This window comes from Panthera onca, chromosome F1, assembly GCF_046562875.1.
Source record: "Panthera onca isolate mPanOnc1 chromosome F1, mPanOnc1 haplotype 2, whole genome shotgun sequence".
NCBI classification, from domain to species: domain Eukaryota; kingdom Metazoa; phylum Chordata; class Mammalia; order Carnivora; family Felidae; genus Panthera; species Panthera onca.
In genome coordinates, this window is record NC_138355.1 from 67,810,256 (window position 1) to 67,828,737 (window position 18,482).

Below are 18,482 nucleotides of genomic sequence, written 5' to 3' on the forward strand. Positions count from 1 at the left end.
CATGACATTTCATAGGAAGTGGGGTATTGATGTTGGTGAGCAACGTGCTATATTTCCCACCTACCATGCGCACGATCTCCGGTCCTCCAACTTCCGGAGGTTCTTCCTTATCCTTGTTTTCCGCAGATGATCTGATGGAGGGAGGCAGACGGGGGATGGGCTAGATGGATGATGGACATTAAGGAGGGCACTTGTTGGGACGAGCACTGTGTGTTGTGTGTAAGGGATGAAACTGAATTCTACTCCCGAAACCAATGCTACACTGTATGTTAACTAGAATTTAAAATAAATGAATGGGGGCGCCTGGGTGGCTTAGTCAGGCATCTGACTCTGGATTTTAGCTCGGGCCATAATCTCACAGTTTGTAGGATCGAGCCCGCCCGTATCAGGCTCCGCACTGACAGTGAGGCCTGGTATATATTCCCACCACCACGTTCGCCCGCTGCATGTGCCTGTGCTCTGATTCGGAGCCGAGCACACCCTCCCCCTGGGGAGCACTGAATGCCCCCCTGGCTGGGTGCCCGTGTCACAGCCCCTCATCTTCACTCAGGACCTTGGCTCCGCGGTTCTCCCCTGTCTCCTTTGATTCATCAGGTTTCTACTAGCTCATTTTCATTTACAGACTTCTGTGTTCTAATTCCCGTTGCGCTAAAAGAATGAAAACAGACACAACCTTCTTTGATCCCACATCCTTTTCCAGCTACAGGCCCATTTATGTGCTCCCCTTCTTACCAAAACTCTTGGAAGGAATTGCATTGTCTTCAGTTTCTCTGTCCTCTAATTCCCACTAAATTGGCTTTTTCACCATTATATGCTACCAATACAGATTATTTTTTTTCAGTGGGACTAATCACCCCATTTTGCCAAGTCTAATGGTCAGTTAATTGTAACTCACCCTACTGGGCATATTGGCAGCATTTGACCCAAATATGTGACTTCTCTTTCTTGGAAACCGGTTTTCATGCAGTTTCCAGGACATGCCCTGAGTGTTGGTACTTTTCACTTTGTTTTTGTTCCCCCACTGTTCCTTCTCTTTCCTCTTCTCCTCAGTCTCTTGGTGTTAGCTCACCTCAAGATTCAGCCCCAGACCACTCTTGTGTTTATCCTCACCTCTTATGTTCATCCTCACCTATCCTTGGAAAGTTTAAACACTTTCCGAATTAAATCTCTACTCCATACTGCTTTTCAGGATGTGAAGTTGTATGTTCAACAGTCAGTCCATTATCCCTGCTTGGATGTCCACTCGGCCTCTTGAATAGAATGTGCCCCCGGCTGAACCGGCCAACTCCTCATGCAAAGGCACACCTTGTTCCAAGCCGCCATCACCTGTAACATGGGCCTAGCAACGAGGTCCTGACTGGTTTCTCCTTGTTTCCCCTCTGGCTCTGGGAGTTGATTTTCCACGCAGCCAGAATAAAGATTTTTTTTTCAAGTTTCATTTATTTTTGAGAGAGAGAGAGAGCATGAGTTGGGCAGTGGCAGTGAGAGAGGGAGACGCAGAATCGGAAGCAGGCTCCAGACTGTGAGCCATCAGCACAGAGCCCGACGCGGGGCTCGAACTCACGGACTGCGGGATCATGACCTGAGCCGAAGACGGACGCTCGCCTGATGGAGCCACCCAGGTGCCCCCAGAATAAAGATTTTAATACATAAACCACATCAAGTCATCGCTTGCTTAGATGTTCCTGCAGTGACTATCCATCCCATTCAGAGTCCCTGCCATAGCTTGTGAGACCGCAGTGTGACTCTCCCCCGTCATCCTGCTCATTGTCTCCAGCTGTGCTGGCCTGTTTGTTAATGCCACAGCTAACCCTCCTCGGACCCTTGGCTCTGATCTCAGCCTGGAGTGCTCTTCCCCCAGGTCCTCCTATGGCTGGCTCATGCCTTCATTCTATTTCTTTTGTCCTTTTTCGCTTTATCTTTAGACACTTACTACATACCAAAATAATACAGATCACCTACACACTTTTGAAGTCAGCTACGATCCTCTTGATGTATACGCTCCGCGACAGCAGGAGCTGTGTTTACAGCCTGTTTGTTTTCATTTGTGCTTTCCGCTCTCTTCTATTTAGTATTTTGCCTGGTGTATAGTTTTCCCGCCCTTATAGCCAGCCTTCTTATTTTGTGTCAGATAGCTAGCGATGAGTGCTAGAGGGACCATAAAAGAGCTCCTGGAGAATGTCACTGGTGTGCTTGATGATAAATGAAGTGGTCAGGGAAGGAGCACATGAGCTCGTTTCGCTGGAGGCCTGACTGATGGAGAAAGAACAAACGAGAACGTGGAGAACCTGCGCTCTAGACTGAAGGAATGGTAGGGGTAAAGGTCCTCAGAGGGAACACACCTGCCGTGTTGATAGATGTTGGAGTAGCGGGGGGTTCCCAAGAAGAGATGACGCCCTTCTTAAAGCACGGGCGGCAAGGACAGGCAGAGCGTTATAGGCCATCAGGAGGAAGGTGGATTTTATTCTGGGTGCAATGGGGATCTGTTGGATAGTTTAATGAGGGGAAGGGTGTCATCGGATTTTCATTTTTAGAAGATCACTTTGCTATCTGGTAGAGAATAGAATGGAAAAGCACAAGAATAAACAAGGAGAGTGCATCGTGAGAGACTCTTTCTGGATCAGAGTAGTTTCGGTGGAGATGGGAGGAAACGGATAAATTCGCGTTGTGTTTTGTAGATAGGGCTGACAAAGCTTGTCAGGAGATACCCGTCTAGATGGCCCTAAAGGCTCATTTTCTCTCTCCTTTCAGTAGTTTGGCAAAGAGCTGACACAGCAGGTCTAAGAAATTTCAGTGGAAGGAGAGGCCGACGCCAGCTGCCAAGTTCTCGATGCTGCTGCCCTTCTTTGTAACAGGGCTGTTTCCCCCTGGGAGCTCCTGTTGTTGGATAATCACTTAGATAGTCCCTGTTTCCCCTTTTTTATAAGTGTGTCATTCCCGTGGTACACCCAGCCCACTTGTGCACAGCCAAAGCTACGGGTTAAGGAGAGTTGGGAGATTGTGTGTCCTCGTGAATATTTTCTCCTTACAACCTTGTTTGGTTTAACACCCTGCGGTGCTAGCAGGATCTTGTCTTTTTCTTCTTTTGCATAAAAATGTGCTGACCGATGCCATTCTGGGGAGGAGGAGGAAGGAAAAGATAGGATTCAAGATAGGCTCACTGGGTTTTGGATCAAGCAACTGGGTAGAGAAGGTATCATTGGCTAGTTTGGGGAATGGATACTAATTTTGGATGTGTTTTATCTGGAATAATCCTACACCTCCAAATGGAAGTGGCGAAAGTAGGCAGCCAGTTATACAAGCTTGGATCCGGGAAAGACCACAGCTGGAATTATAAATTTGGGATTTCCCCTTATTGTTCATAGCTATCAGCATAACGCGACAAGAACTAATCTAAAGCGACCTTTTCTTTAGAAAACGTTGTAGAGGGAGTGGTCAGAAACCTTTCCCTTCACAACAAGAGTCCCAGCTCCAGATAAATGCTAGGCTATAAAATCATGTGGTGTGAAGTCAGAGGATAATTCTACCAAAACTTTAAGGAATAAATAACCACACCAGTCTTTTAAAAAGGTGGGAAGGCTAGAAAAAGAGGGAGCCCTTCAAATTGTTTTATGATGGGCATAGCACTGAAAACAAAGCCTGATTTGATTATCACACATACACTAGACGGACACACACACACACACACACACACACACACACACACACACATGTTGGGGAAGACGAATTTATTCTACCCTTGAAGGTTCTTCTAGCTGGACTAAGAATCAGATTGATGAGACAGATTAACAGGAGAAAACCCAATTTAATAGCAAATGTATGGAGAAGCCACACAGTCCCGGAATTTCAAAGACAGGCAACAATGTGAGCTCAGGAGAAGGGTAGGGTCTGAGGATACAAAGGGGAAGAAGATGGTTAGTGGGAAGGTGAGAGCAGGTGTCTGGAAAACAAAGGTGCCCTGTTATGCACAGAAGTTTCTTAGGTAGCAGGAATCTCTGTTAATAGTGCTCTTGATATGCCCCGATTCGAGAGACCCCCCGAAAACAAACCACCAGAGTCCAGAGCCAAAGCCAAGCGGCAAGGGTCGTTTATTGCAGGTTCGAACCCGGTCCTCCGCGCACTCGTCGCGGGTGACGCAAGAGGCCCCGAGCAAGGATCTTACAGCTTCTTTTATAGACAGGCACAAACAAGTTAGGGATTTTTTTGAGGTTACAGAGTTGTTATAGGCTGACGTTTAAATTTGAATGCTCAGCAGAAGTCGATTGGTTCCCGCCTTTATTTCAAACCATTCAGCAGAACTTGATTGGTTCCCGCCTTTATGTCAGACTACGACCGGGCGGCCCTGGCTGGTTTCCGGACGGCGGGGGAAGGGAAAGATCTTTTCTTTGCAGTTGTGAGTACACCTGGTAATTTTTCTCTTAGCCTCTCACTCTTTCTGGTACTGGCATACAATTGAGGGGTGGGGGGGGGGGGCGGGTAAAGAGCTTCTCCTGAAGCTGCTGGGTTTTGATTGCTCAAAATAGCCTATGTGACAAAGTAGCCCATCTTGGGGCTGCCTGCTGTACACATGCAAGTAGACAGAAAATACGGATTTCACTAAAGTAAATAAAGAGCAACTGGTACTAGATTAAAATAATCGTATCCTGTGGCAATGCGTCACAGCCATATTGCATGCGATCAATAGGAAAACCACTGGATCCAAAACTCTTGGGATTCAAAAACGCGCTTCATCACTTATGGACTATGTAATCTTCGCCCTGTTGTTTAACCTCTAGGCGCCTCAGTTTCCTTTTCACCAAAGTTTATATAACATTCGTACCTATAAAGTGGGGGTAATAATGGTATCTACGTCCCAAGGTTATTTTGAGAATGAAATTAGTTAATTAGCAAACATCCTTAGGAAAGGACCTGACACATGGTAAGTATTCAGTATGTTCCCTATTATAATACCAGTAATACAAGCATTCTGAATGTTTCAATCTATTAATAAATTTAATAAACCATAAACCATATAAACAAAAAGAGGAAAATTATATGCCTCTTTCTCTAGATGCTGGAAAGGATATCCAATAGAATGTAACAACCATTCTTCATTTAAAATAGCCAATTAAATAGGATAGATGAATAATTCTGTAACATAAAAATGAGAAACACTCCCATTAAATAAAACAAGACAGTGGGGTGCCTGGATGGCTCAGTCCATTAAGCATCCAACTTCGGCTCAGGTCATGATCTCACGGTCTGTGGGTTTGAGCCCCGCATCGGGCTCTGTGCTGATGGCTCAGAGCCTGGAGCCTGCTTTAGACTCTGTGTCTCCTCTTCTCTGCCCCTCCCATGCTCATGCTTTGTCTCTCTCTGTTTCTCAATAATAAATAAACATTAAAATTAAAAAAAAAGAGAGACATAGTGGTCACCATAACCATTATTGTTTAACTCCATTATTGTTGTGTACTGACCAACAATATTACATCAAGAGAAAGAGTGAAAAGGTATGAAAACTGGAAAGGAAGAGGTAGAATTGTAGTTCCCAGGTAATATAATAGAATACTTGTAAAATAACCCAAGAGAATTCACTGAAAAATTATTACATACATTAAAATTATTCCACAAGGACTCTGGGTTCAGGTTTATCATTTTCCTAGCTACACGGGAATAAAAGCCAATTAATAATATAATGGAAGAAAAGCTATTTCCAATTGCAAAATTATAAGAAATGTCAAAGAATAAACAGAAATGTGCAAAATTTATAGAAAAGCAAATTTCTGGTACAGATAAAATGGTATAGATTCATTTCTCTTCTTAAGTACAACTATACCCCCTGGAAATAACCCAAGAGGCAACCAAAGGAGAACTCTGAGAGACGGTGAGAGGAAGCCAGACGTGTTTTAGACCTCAGGCCTACAGAAACAGCACAGTGGCAGGAAATCTTAACCTTCCCCATCCCAACATAAGGTCACCTTGGCCCCTGTGTTTCCTGCCCATCGACCTGGCTCATTTCCTATCCTGGGTCAAAGAGGAGTCCCTCCCACAACAGTTGGCGAGCCTAGCACCACCACCCACTAATAAGTAGCCAGGGAAAGTGTGTTCTCTCCCTGCAGGGCCTGTAGCTCCCCTCCCTGACCCAAAACATTAGGGCTACTGATCCACCAAGAAAACCCAGTTCTGGAAGCCTCTTTGACCTTGTGAGGCTGATGCTTCCCTCCATCCTCCAGAGACAGAGTATAGGCATGGGGAGTACTAGTGGAAGAGACTCTCCATTCCCACATGTGAGGGGCGTGTGACCCTAACAAGCACTTGCCTAGAGAAGCCTCTGTCCCCAAGGCTCAGACTCCCCTCCACACCAGCAGCCCAGCTTGGGGAAACCCCTGGTAACCCTCAGGCAGCACCGGGAGGGCCATCTCAACAGCCCCAAATAAGACAAACACACCAAATAACAGAAAATGTTCTGAAAAGTAAATATCACTGGAACCACAGGCAACAAAAGTAGGCCAGGCCCTGCATGCTAACCCTAAAATGGGCAACTGCCTGCTAAAATAAAAGACTGAAGTAGGATCTCGAGTCTTCTCACATAATAAACAAAATGTTCAGGATGCAAACCAAAAGTTAGTAACAGAAGGACAATAGGAAAACTTCTAAAAACATAAAAATTAAGCATCCTGCTTCTAACAAATCCATGGGTCAAAGACCACGTCTCAAAGGAAATAAAAGAATACATAGAAAGGAGTGAAAATCAATGTAGGATGTGTCGTACATGAATGTGGCTAAAGCAGTGTTGCTGGGGAGATTCATAGCACTGAATGCTTACATTAGAAAGGAAGGAACTTCTCAGATTGGTAATCTAAAGTTCCTACCTCAAGAAACTAGAAAAGAAGAGAAAATAATCTCAAAGCAAGCAGAAAGAAATGGTAAAGAGCAGAAGTCAATGAAATAAAACAATAGGAAAATAGCAGAAGAAAATCCAGGTAACAAAATGGGTTCTCTGAAAACTCAACAAAATTGATAAATCTCTAGAAAGACTGACAAAACTTGAGAATACACAGGTCACCAACATCAAGAATGAAATGAGGGTATCACTACACATTCTGCAGCTATTAAAAGGATGATATGGAAATACTGTGAGCAACCTTGTTTCTAAATCCAGCAACTTGACAGAAGTGGATCAAGTCCACTTGATCAAGTGGATCCTCAAAAAAAACCAAGCTACCAAAACTCAGCCAGATAATCTGAAAAATCCTATAACTATTGGATAATCTGAGTCATTTTATAACATTAAAGAAATTGAATTCATAGTTTAAAAACTTCTAAGAAATCTCCAGGCCTAGATGGTTTCACTGGAGAATTCTACCAAACATTGAAAGAAAAATCAATACCAAATATGAACAATCTCTTCCAGAAAAGGATAGAACACTGATCAACTCACTTTAGGAGTTCATAATTTATGAGGCCACTCTTACCTTGTTACACCACGTAAAGGCTGTACAGATAAAACTATTGGTAAGTATCCCTCAGGAACTTAGATGCAGAAATCCCTAACAAAATATGAGGAAACTGAATACAACAATGTATAAAAAGAATTACACTCCGTGGCCAAGTTGGATTTATTTTAGGAATGCAAAGCTGGATCAATGGTCACAAATCAAACAATGGTATCCACCATATTAACAGATGAAAGAAGAATGATCATATAATGACATCAACTACAAAGAAACACTTGATAAAATCCAGCACTCATGACAAAAATTCTTTGCAAGAATAGAGGAAAATTACCTCAATGTGATAAAAAGCATATCTGAAAAACCTGTACTTAATGGTGAAAAACTGAATGGTTTCCCCCTTTCACCCCCACAACATTAGGAATAAGGCAAGGATGTCTGCTTTCACCACTCTTATTTAACATAGTAATGGAAGTTCTAGTCAGTGCAATATGGCAGGAAAAAGAAAAGGCATACGGATCAGAAAGGAAGAAATAAAACCGTCCTCATTTATACAGATGACCTAATCGTCTATATAGAAAGACCCAGAGAGTCTACCAAACCCCACCCCTAAAACTCCTAAAATTAGTGACTTAAGCAAGGTCATAACACACAATATCAACACATTTCTGTAAACTAACACTGAATGTATGGAAACCAAAATTAAAAGCACGATATCATTTACCATTTCTCCTAAGAAAATGAAATGCTCAGGTATAGAATGTGTGTAAAATTTGCATGCTGAAAGTTACAAAATGGTGATAAAGGAAATCAAAGAAGACTTAAATAAATGGAGAGACCTACTGTGTCCATGGACTGGAAGATTCCACATCATAAAGATGTCAATTCTCTTTAACTTGATCTATAGATTTGATACAATTCCTATGAAATCCCGATGACGTGCTTCATAGACATAGACAAGCTTGTTCTAAAATTGATACAGAAATACATAAGACTTAGAGTAATTAAAACATTCTTGACAAAGGATAAGAGGACTCACTTGACTCAATATTGAGACTTGCTCTAAAGCTGCATTAACCAGGACAGTACAGTATTGGAAAGCATAGACACTGACTGCAACAGAAAGAAACCCAGAAACTGATCCACAGAAATATGCTCAACGGACTTTTGACAAATGTGAACATTCAGTTCAGTGGAGCCTGATTGCCTTTATTTATTTTTTTAATGTTTATTCTTGAGAGAGAGAGAGAGAGAGGGGGAGGGTCAGAGAGAGAGGGAGACACAGAATCTGAAGCAGGCTCTAGGCTCTGAGCTGTCAGCACAGAGCCCGACGTGGGGCTCGAACCCACGAACCGGGAGATCATGACCTGACCTGAGCCAAAGTCAGATGCCTCACCGACTGAGCCACCAGGTGCCCCAGATGATTGCTTTTAAAGATTGGCCTGGAGTAAGTAGTTATCTGCAAGCAAAAATCAAACTTTGACCTCAACCTTAAACTTGAAACAAAACTAACTCAGGGCATCTGGATGGCTCGGTTGGTTAAGAAGCAGACTCTTGATTTCAGCTCAGGTGATCTCACACTTGGTGGAATCGAGCCCTCCATCAGGCTCAGTGCTGGTGGTGCAAAGCCTGCTTGAGATTCTCTCTCTGCCCCTTCCCCCCCCCCCCCGAAAATAAATAAACTTAAAACTAACTCAAAACAGATCATCTAAATGTAAAACATAAAACTGTAGAAGTTTTAGGAAAAAAATATAGAAAAATGTTAAAGTTCCTGATTCCAAAGGAGACTTGAGCCAATGGAGAATAACGCTATGTTTTTGAATACGGAGACTCAAGATCATTAAGATGTCAATTTTCCATAAATTATAAATGTGGTAGGATTCCCGTAAAATAGTGCTGGAGTGTGATTTGCTTGTGTGTGTTAAACCGTGTGGAGAATGCTGTGTGCCTTTGGGGTGGGGGAGGGTGGGTTGTAAATTGAACAGACTGCTTCTAAGACTTATGTGAAGCAAAACATCCAAAAAAAAAAAATTCTAAAGAAGAATGGCAAATAACTAGCTCTGGTAAATAAAACGCTGAAAAAAAAATCCATGATAATTAATGTTGTGGACACGCGGAATAAACACATAAATGCGACAGAATAAAAATCCTGCCTTGTCTTTGCATTTCCCATTCTTCATTTCACAGGAGTTTCATTCGCCCCAGGGTAAACCTGAAAGAACCCAGAAAGAAAAAAATCCACTGAATTTCAAAAAGATTTTTTTTAAAACGCTTAACTAAAGCATTTGTCTTAAAAGCTGAAACAGTTTTTAACTTCAGCAAACTTTTCTAGAGAGGAAAGCCTCTTTTAGCTTACAAATCATGGTTCTGAATATCAACCTCTTCATTAGGGGGTCAGGGGCACAGCTGAGTGCCTAGATGCCTTCAAGGAGGGGCTGAGGGAGGTCCAGGGGCCCTAGAGTAGTCATAAGGAAGGTGAGGTGCACGGACCACATTGGTTAAAGAGCACGAGACCAGGGTCCTCTCAGTTGATGGCACCTGGGGCACCTGGGTGGCTCTGTCGGTTGAGCGTCTGACTCTTGATTTCGGCTCAGGTCATGATCTGATGGTTGTGAGACTGAGCCCCATGTCAGGCTCTCTGGTGAGCACGGAGCCTGCTTGGGATTTTCTCTCTCTGCCTCTCCCTCCACCCCATCTCTCTAAAGAAATAAACTTAAAAAAAAAAAATAGATGCCACCAAAGTTGACCACTGGGGGTCATGTATCTCCATAGGATCCAACGCGGAGCAGTTAGAAGTGACCGGGGACTATAGTTCCCTCCTCTGTGGTAAGGAGACTAGAAGCCTTGAGCAGAACTTGACTGATTCACCCCGAGGAGAATGGGGAAAAAGGGGGGAGCAGGAATTGAATTCAATTATGTTTACTCAGAAAGTGACTTATTCACTAAATTGCCCCAGTGTGCATGGAAAGGACTCGAGGCCTTTTCCTTTATCCGTCCGATTGGGAGCTCAGAATGACCAAATAGATTGAATTGTAGAACTTCTAAAAGTTAGGTGTTTATGCACCCGCATGCGTTGGGTTTAAATTCATAATCACTTAACACCTTTTGATATTTCTGCATTTCAGAAATATTTTGCAATGAGAGTACTGTGTACTCATGTGTTTATTGTGTCTCTTTACAAATAGCTCAGGAGAGTAACTTTGACTTGCTCAGCAGTTACAACTGCTAATCACCGTGTTATTCAACACCTATTTCATCTCACAAGTTGAGTCTGAAGTTCACCCTCATTGTTTTATATATTTTTGAAGCGAAAAATGGTGAATAGTCTTTCATCATTACACGTCAAACTCAGTTGCTTTGTTTCTATGGAAGTTTCATGTCAAAAATCCTTTACTGTTGACTTTTTTTTTTTTTTTTTTTAGCTTTCCAGGAGTAATAATATTAACCTAATATATCAGAAAGATATTTTGTTGACCCTTTTTCATATTTTCATTGAGCTTTCTTTCCTTGCCTTTGTGACTGGGCTTGTGAAGGGCTCAAGACCCAATGTGAGGGACGTTTTCTGAATTCCTGCCCCCTGCCCTGACCGTCCCCTGGTCCCTCTGCTTTCTCCTACTCTCCTCTCACTGGAAGCTCCCATTTGGATCTGCCTGTCATTTTTCTTTCTTCTTACTCGATTTCACAGCTTTCTTTGAGCAGTCTGCTCCCTGAGCCATCTGTCTGCTCTTCTTCTGAGCCCCTTGGTCATCCTGTCCATGGGGGCGGGGCATTGCTGTCAGCCCCACAAGGACTTCTTTGTGTAGCTTGTGTTCAGCCAGAGGAAGCAAAGGGTCAGACCCAGTCATGTGCGCTGTTTCTCTGGCCAGAGCTTCACGACTCTCACACGTGGTTAGGAGTCCCCGGTGCATAAATTCCCTTCTCCTCCACCCCCAATTTCCCTTCCCTTGAAGCCCCACATGTGAGTTACAGGAAACTTGCAGGGTGTTGCTAGAAAACCTTCTCTCTAGAAGGTTTTTGGCTCATCCCAAACCCATTTCCTGAAAGATAGCTCTCTTTTTGCTTCCCTTATCTTCTTAAAACACAAGGCGATCAGTTTTTGGCCCAGTCTCCATTTTAATAACCACTGGTTCAAGCATCCAGTTTATGTTAAAAGAAGATTCAGTCAAGTGTGATTTTAAAGTGGTTTATACTTCAGGGGAGTGGACTGGTCATTTTAAATGGAAGCTTTTGAGATGAACACTAGATCACGCTCTGACCTTGTAGCTATCTCCTGGAATAGGGCCAATGGGCAACTGTTCACAGGCCTGCAGAGTGACTTATGTTTTTGTTATGTTAACAAAGAGGTTGAGGAAGTAAGAGTCGATTATTAGAAGCCGGCCCCCAGCCTCACTTTTGCTCTGGCCCTGGCTGCGAGGAGTGAGATTTCGCCAATCACTTGAAGCCGTGGCCGTGTAACATTACCTATAAGCTCCCATGCGGAAGAGACGCATGCCTATTTGGGTAGAGATTTCATCTTAGGGAAGGGATTTCCTCCCCACCACTCTCCTCAGAGCATCGTGGACTTCTTTGTTTCTCAGACTGTACACCACAGGGTTCAGCAATGGTGTTATCACAGTGTAGGTCACTGAGATTAACTGGTCCTGATCCTTGGTGTTCTCTGACTTGGGCTTGAAGTATGCAATAGAAGCGCAGCCATAGTGGACAATGACCACCATGAGGTGGGAGGAGCAAGTGGCAAAGGCTTTCTTCCGGCCCTCAACTGAGGCAATCTTGAGGATGGTGGAGATGATGAGGACGTAGGAGATGAGGAGGAAAGTGGCAGGGGCTGTGATGGCCAAGAGGCTTACAGTTAAGGTCAAGATATCATTAACGATTGGAGTAACACAGGCTAAATCTAACACAGGTCGAACATCACAGAAGAAGTGCTCAATCAGCGAGTTACAGAAAGGCAGTCGGAAGATGGCCACAGCCTGAACCAGAGAGAGCAAGAACCCCGAGGCACAGACCGAGGACGCCAGAATGGTACAGGCCCTCCAATTCATGACGATTGAGTAACGAAGTGGGTTGCAGATGGCCACGTAGCGATCAAACCCCATGACTGCTAGCAGGAGGCAGTTGGTGATGGCAAAGCCAAGGAAGAAAAAGAGCTGAGTCCCACAGCCCACCAGGGAGATGGACTGGCTCAGACCCACGAGGCCGGAAAGCATGCGTGGGATGATGACCAGGGAATAGCAAGTCTCTGATGTGGAGAGAACACTTAGAAAGAAGTACATGGGGGTGTGGAGGTGGTGGTCAACACGGATAATAGTCACGATGATGACATTGCCGGCCAGAGTTAAGAGGTACAGGGTTAGAAACACGGCAAACAGTATGAGTTGATGTTCTCGGAAGTTGGAGAAACCTTGGAAAACAAACCCCCTCACCTCTGTGTGATTGGCTGTCTTCATTGAGGACGTCAGATGAGAAGGGTAAAGAGAAGGTTGACACTATCCCTTTGCACCAAAGACCACCACGTCCCCTGGTGAGCACACTGTCAAGAGCAAAGATTCAGTAGCTCAAAACAGGTTCGAAACTTCATGAATCAACCGCCTTTCCCAGGGGCGTGGAAGACTCGGTCCTAGAACTGAAGTAAAGATATCAAAAATCTGAGCAACAGTATTTGAAAGTTTGAGGGAAAGCATTCTTTGCAAGGACACCTGACCCTGTGGATGGCCCATGAAGTTGGTCTAGATTTTCTTAAAATGTTGACCACATTCTCAGGGGACGGTGTGATTAAGTTAGAGACTATGAGATAGACACACAAAAAAGCTTGAAAAATTGGAAATGTTTGGAAATCTATAGTTCAAAGAGGAACTTAAAACGGAAGTTAGGAGGTTTTTAGAATTAAATAGTAATGGAAGAACCACGTAGCAGAACGTGCATTGTGCATTCAGAACGTTATCAGAAGAAAGTTTATCATGGAAAATGCTTGTTTTTTTAAAACTGAAAATTGATGAGAACTCATCCTGAGAAGTTATAAAAATAACAGAGTAGGAAGGAAAAAACAGGCGCCTGGGTGGCTCATTCTGATGAGCGTCTGACTCTTGATTTTGGCTCCGGTCATGATCTCATGGTTTGTGAGTCTGAGCCCCAGATGCGTTGAGCATGGAGCCTGCTTGAGATTCTCATATTCATTCATTCTCTCGCTCTCTCTCTGTCTCCCCCCCCTCCCCTTCTCTCCCCCCTCCTTCCCCTTCTCCCTCTGCCCCTCTCCCCTGCTTGTGTGCACACTTTTTCTAAAATTAAAAAAAACAAAATGAATAATGATGAAACAGATGTTAATGATAAAATATAGAAGATCTACAAAGGTAAACTTTAGGTAAACTCCTAGTGAAAATCTGATCAAGAAAAACAAGTGAAGACATAAACTGGATTATGAATAAATGAAGGGACACTGTTACAGAAGCTTCAGACACAGAAAGACGAACGGTAACATTATGAACAACTTTACCTCAATATATTTCTAAACTTCAATGAAACGGATACATTTCTAAAAAAATTATCAACTTTGAATCAAGAAGTAGAAAACCTGAAAACTTTTTTAAAGAAATAAAGACAGTAATGGGGCCCCTGGGTGGCTCAGTCGGTTAAGCGTCCGACTTTGGCTCAGGTCATGCTCTCACGGTTTGTGGGTTCAAGTCCCGCGTCGGGCTCTTTGCTCACAGCTCAGAGCCTGGAGCCTGCTTCGGATTCTGTGTCTCCCTCTCTCTGCCCCTCCCCTGCTCACACTCTGTCTCTCTCTGTGTCTCAAAAATAAATAAACATAAAAAAATTAAAAACAGAAAAAGCAGTGAAAAAAATCTATAAATAAATCTCTAGGACAAGGTAAATTTACCAGTAAGTGCTATGAAACATTACAAGATAAACTGATTTCAATACGAAACAGATTTCTATGTTAGGTAGTAAAGAAGAAGTCCTCCTTACCTCCTTTTACAAAGCTGGAATTATCCTGACGACAAATTTAACAGGCCGATCTCACGGATCTAGGTGTAAAACTCTTAAGCAATTATTATCAAGCCAAATCCAGCAATGTATAAAATGGGTACATGACCAAGTTGGTTTTGTTTCAGAATGCGAAATTTGTTTAACATTAAAATGATCCAATAACGTATTTCCTCAAACTGTTTAAAGGGGAAAAGTCATGTGATTATTTCAATAGCTGCCAAAAAGGCATTTTTAAAATTGAGTGTCTACTTATAAGAAGAACCCTGAACCAACTAAGAATAAAAGATTTTCTTTAAGCTCATAAAGCATGTGTACAGAAGTTCAGCCAACATACACTTCGTGGTAAGATACTAAAGGATTCTCTGTGAGATTGGGAATGAGATAAGGGTGACTGCTTTATCCACCTCCTTCGACATTGAACTGTACGTCCTAGCCAACCCAGTAAGCCACGAAAAAGAAATTAAAGATATAAGGATTGAGAAGGAAGAAACTCTTTACAGATGATGTGCTTGTGCACACAGAAAATCCAAAAGAACCTACTGATAAATTAAACATTATTAAGAGAGTTTAGCAAGCTTTCTGGTACAAAATTTATAGAAATCCATTGAATTTCTGTACTTCAGCAAACTGATAGCAAATTAAAGAGGCTGTCATTTATAATAGCTTAAAAATATCAAGTACGTAGGAATAAAGGCCTTCACCAAGAAAATTACAAAACCTTAATGAGGAACACTAAAGAGAACTGAAGTAATGGAACAATGGACCCCACTGATGAGTTGGAAGATCTAAGATTATGAAGATTCCAATTCATCAGAAATCTATGAGTTCCTAGATCTGTGGTTGACAAATCAGTCGAGTTCAATCAGAATCTCCGATGGATTGCTGTTGGTTGGTTGGTAGCTTCATAACTGATCCTAAAATTTATATGAATGTACTAAGATCTGAGAGAAGCCAAAACACTCTTGAAGAACAGAAGATTGGCCTTTCAAATATTATTACTTATTAGGCACCAGTCATTAAGAAGGTGTGGTGTTGGCACAGAGGTGAAGAGTCACACTCGTGGAAGAAAACAGAGCTCTGAAATATGGGAACTCTTCATGCCAGGGCTGGCACTGTAGGTTGGTGGATTAGTCAATGATCTTGGAATTATTGCCTGTCTGTATGGGGGGAAATGAAATTAGATCGCACCATAAAAACATTAATTTCAAATGTATTAAAAAACCTAGGAAGAAGCAAAACGCCCTATGAAACGTTTAGCAGATCATATATGAGAATGTTTAGAAAGCTCTGGGTAAGAGATACAAAACATAAAGGAAAATAATGATACATTCTGTTACATAAACATTAACTTCCATGTTTCAAAATACAGTACAAGAAAAAGGGGCGGGAGCAAGTAAATATATATATTAAAAAACCACAAATAAAACACTAGTATCTAGCGTATCTAGAGTTTGAAACACCAAAAAGGAAAAAAAAAAAAAAAGATCAGCTTAATATAATGATAGATTTAGCAAGTGTATAGGAATCCCATATTAGGGGACGCACAGATGGCATGTGAACAGATTTTTAACGTCATTAGTAGCCAGGGGAAAATAGACCGCAGACCACAATTTCACACCGATCAGGCTGTGAAAAAGTCAAAGCTATCACAAATAAAGAGCACTGGAGGTTCTGGTTCCCTGCTGGAAGGAGAGCGAATTGACACAATCATTTTGGAAAACAGTTTGACATTACCTGTTCAAGTTGCAAACCAACGGCCCTATAGGTGCCAGCCATTCCACCATTAGAATTTAATCCAGAACAACTAAAGACACACAAAGTTAAAACAGCTTTGTTTATAATAGGGGAAGCAAAACAAACAACAACCCTGAAAAAACCAAACGTTGTTGAGAAGCAGAAAGGATAAAGTAAACCCTACAATATATTATGGAACAGCAAACGAATTAATTATAAAACAGGGGTGCGCAAACACAGCCCAGGGGCCAGTGGTCTGTTTTGTAAATAAAGCTTTATTGGGACCCAGTCACACCCACTTGTCTACATGTTGTGTGAATTGCATTCACGCTGTGGCAGTGAAACTGAGTAGCTTCAGCAGGAGACTGTATGGCTCACAAAGACTAACATGTTTACCACCTGGTCCTTTACAGAAAAGGTCCACGGATCCTGTTAAAGATTCCTAAGGGCACTGGTTACAGTTTCAGACTTCAGCATAGATGAATCTCACAACCATAATGTTGAATAACAGAAGCCAATCACAGACACTTGTGTGTGTGTGTGTGTGTGTGTGTGCGTGTGTGTGTGTGTGTCCCATTGATGTAATGTTCAAAAGAAGGCACGACTAAATAATATATTATTTAGGGATAATCTGTTTCTTTATAAATGTGGGAGTACTTTAATCTAAAATTCATGATCGTGACTATTTGGTGAGTATTTGAAGTATTTGAAAGGAGCATCTATGAGGCTTCTAGATTTACAGTGATCTTTAGTTTCTTAGCCCGGGGAGAGGGTAGCTAGGTGTTTGCTATTTTTCTTAAAATGCACATTTGTTTTATATACTCTAATGCATACCCTATTCTACAATAAAAATTTTAAATTATACGTCAAGAAAAGTGTTCATGATATTGTTAAGTGGGGAAAATATCACAAAACAGTAAAAGTCATATGATCCCAATTTTGTAAAGAAAGTAAAGTTCTATATTCACGTGTACGTGAATATGTATGTATACAAAAAAATGAAAATTAAGTAAATGAGAGGCAACTGGGTGGCCCAATTGGTTGGGCATGTGACTCTTGATCTCGGTCCAAGTCGTGATCCCAGGGTCACGGGAACAAGTCCCACATCTGTGCTTGGCGCTCTTTCTCCCTCTTTCTCCTCTCCCTCCCTCTCCCTCCTTCTCCCTCCTCTTCTTTCCCTCCCTTGCTCATGCTCACTCCCTTGCTCTCTCTCTAAAGAAATATAAATATGTATAAATGAATATGTGTGACATTTGTAAACAGAAACTAATAAGGTATTTTAAAAATCTGTACTATGTAGCTTTTAAATGATACCCTGAAAATTAGGTAATTCAATGGGAAATAAGTTATAAAACAGGATATGATATATACAAAATTACCTGAGTTAGATGAAAATGTGCCTAGAAAAGATGCTGAATGGAAATCCTCTAAATGTTAGTAGCGTGTGATTCTGCATGGTAAACTTATGGGTGAATTTTTGCTGTCTCCTGAATTTCCCAAAGTGTCCATAATAAATATATATTATGCAGTGGGATAAGGTAGCTTCAATTTCTTTTAAGCCTCCCTTGGGGTAATTCTCCTCACCCTCTTTCCATCCAGGCATCCCGCCCATCTTGGTTCTCTCAAGCTTTCATTCATTTGTACATGATAACACTTGTCACATTCAATTGAAATGATTTATTATCTCACTTTTCAACTAGATTGTAAGTTTTTTTGGTGACAGATCCTACTTAGTCGTTTCCACATACCTGGAACTTGGCTCAATTTTTGCTGTACGTCAGGCCTTTGATCCCTGTGTCAAAGGAACTGATAAGGAAAACTCTGGAGGTACTTCTGGTCTGAAGGAGGCCCCCCCCCCCCAACCTCTGCCAGGTACTTCCAGCAGTACTGACAGCGATGGGTGGAAGTCAGAACAGTAGACTCAAGTGAGCATCTTGACCTCAGAGCTGGAGAGAGGAGAGGTGGGGACGTGACTTGCCCATCAGCGGGGCTTTGGAGACACATGGAGCTTGTGAAGCACTCAAGCAAAAGATGGACATGTGGCTGACAGGCGGACAGGAAGGGAGAGAATCTGCAGGCTCACTGAAGTTGAGAGGCTTCCAGGGGACAAAGATGGAACTATATAGGAAGACATGGGTGGCTGAGCTAAGTATTGGCAAACCATTATCATCAACATAGACCATTGATCTTGGGTTAGTTTTCCAAATCTCGGTCTGACTTTTGGTGGATAGCTCTTTTCTCTAAAAAGATTGTAGAAATGTATATGAGTTTTTTACATTTGACAGTTTCCTTTATTTGTCAAAGTAATAATGCACCTACTACTTAGAAGTA

The 18,482-nt window shown here is 42.2% G+C and overlaps 1 protein-coding gene and 1 long non-coding RNA gene across 2 annotated transcripts in view; one reads left to right on the forward strand and one right to left on the reverse strand.

Annotated features, from left to right (window-relative positions):
- The window catches only part of LOC144614827 (uncharacterized), a 170,587-nt gene that overhangs the window by 94,430 nt on the left and 57,675 nt on the right, over window positions 1-18,482 (forward strand). The window lies entirely within an intron of this gene.
- On the reverse strand, window positions 11,940-13,042 carry LOC144614866 (olfactory receptor 10J1-like). Its single transcript, XM_078440766.1, has one exon. The coding sequence runs from the start codon at window positions 12,878-12,880 to the stop codon at window positions 11,948-11,950; it is 933 nt and encodes a 310-aa protein (XP_078296892.1). The 5' UTR covers window positions 12,881-13,042; the 3' UTR covers window positions 11,940-11,947.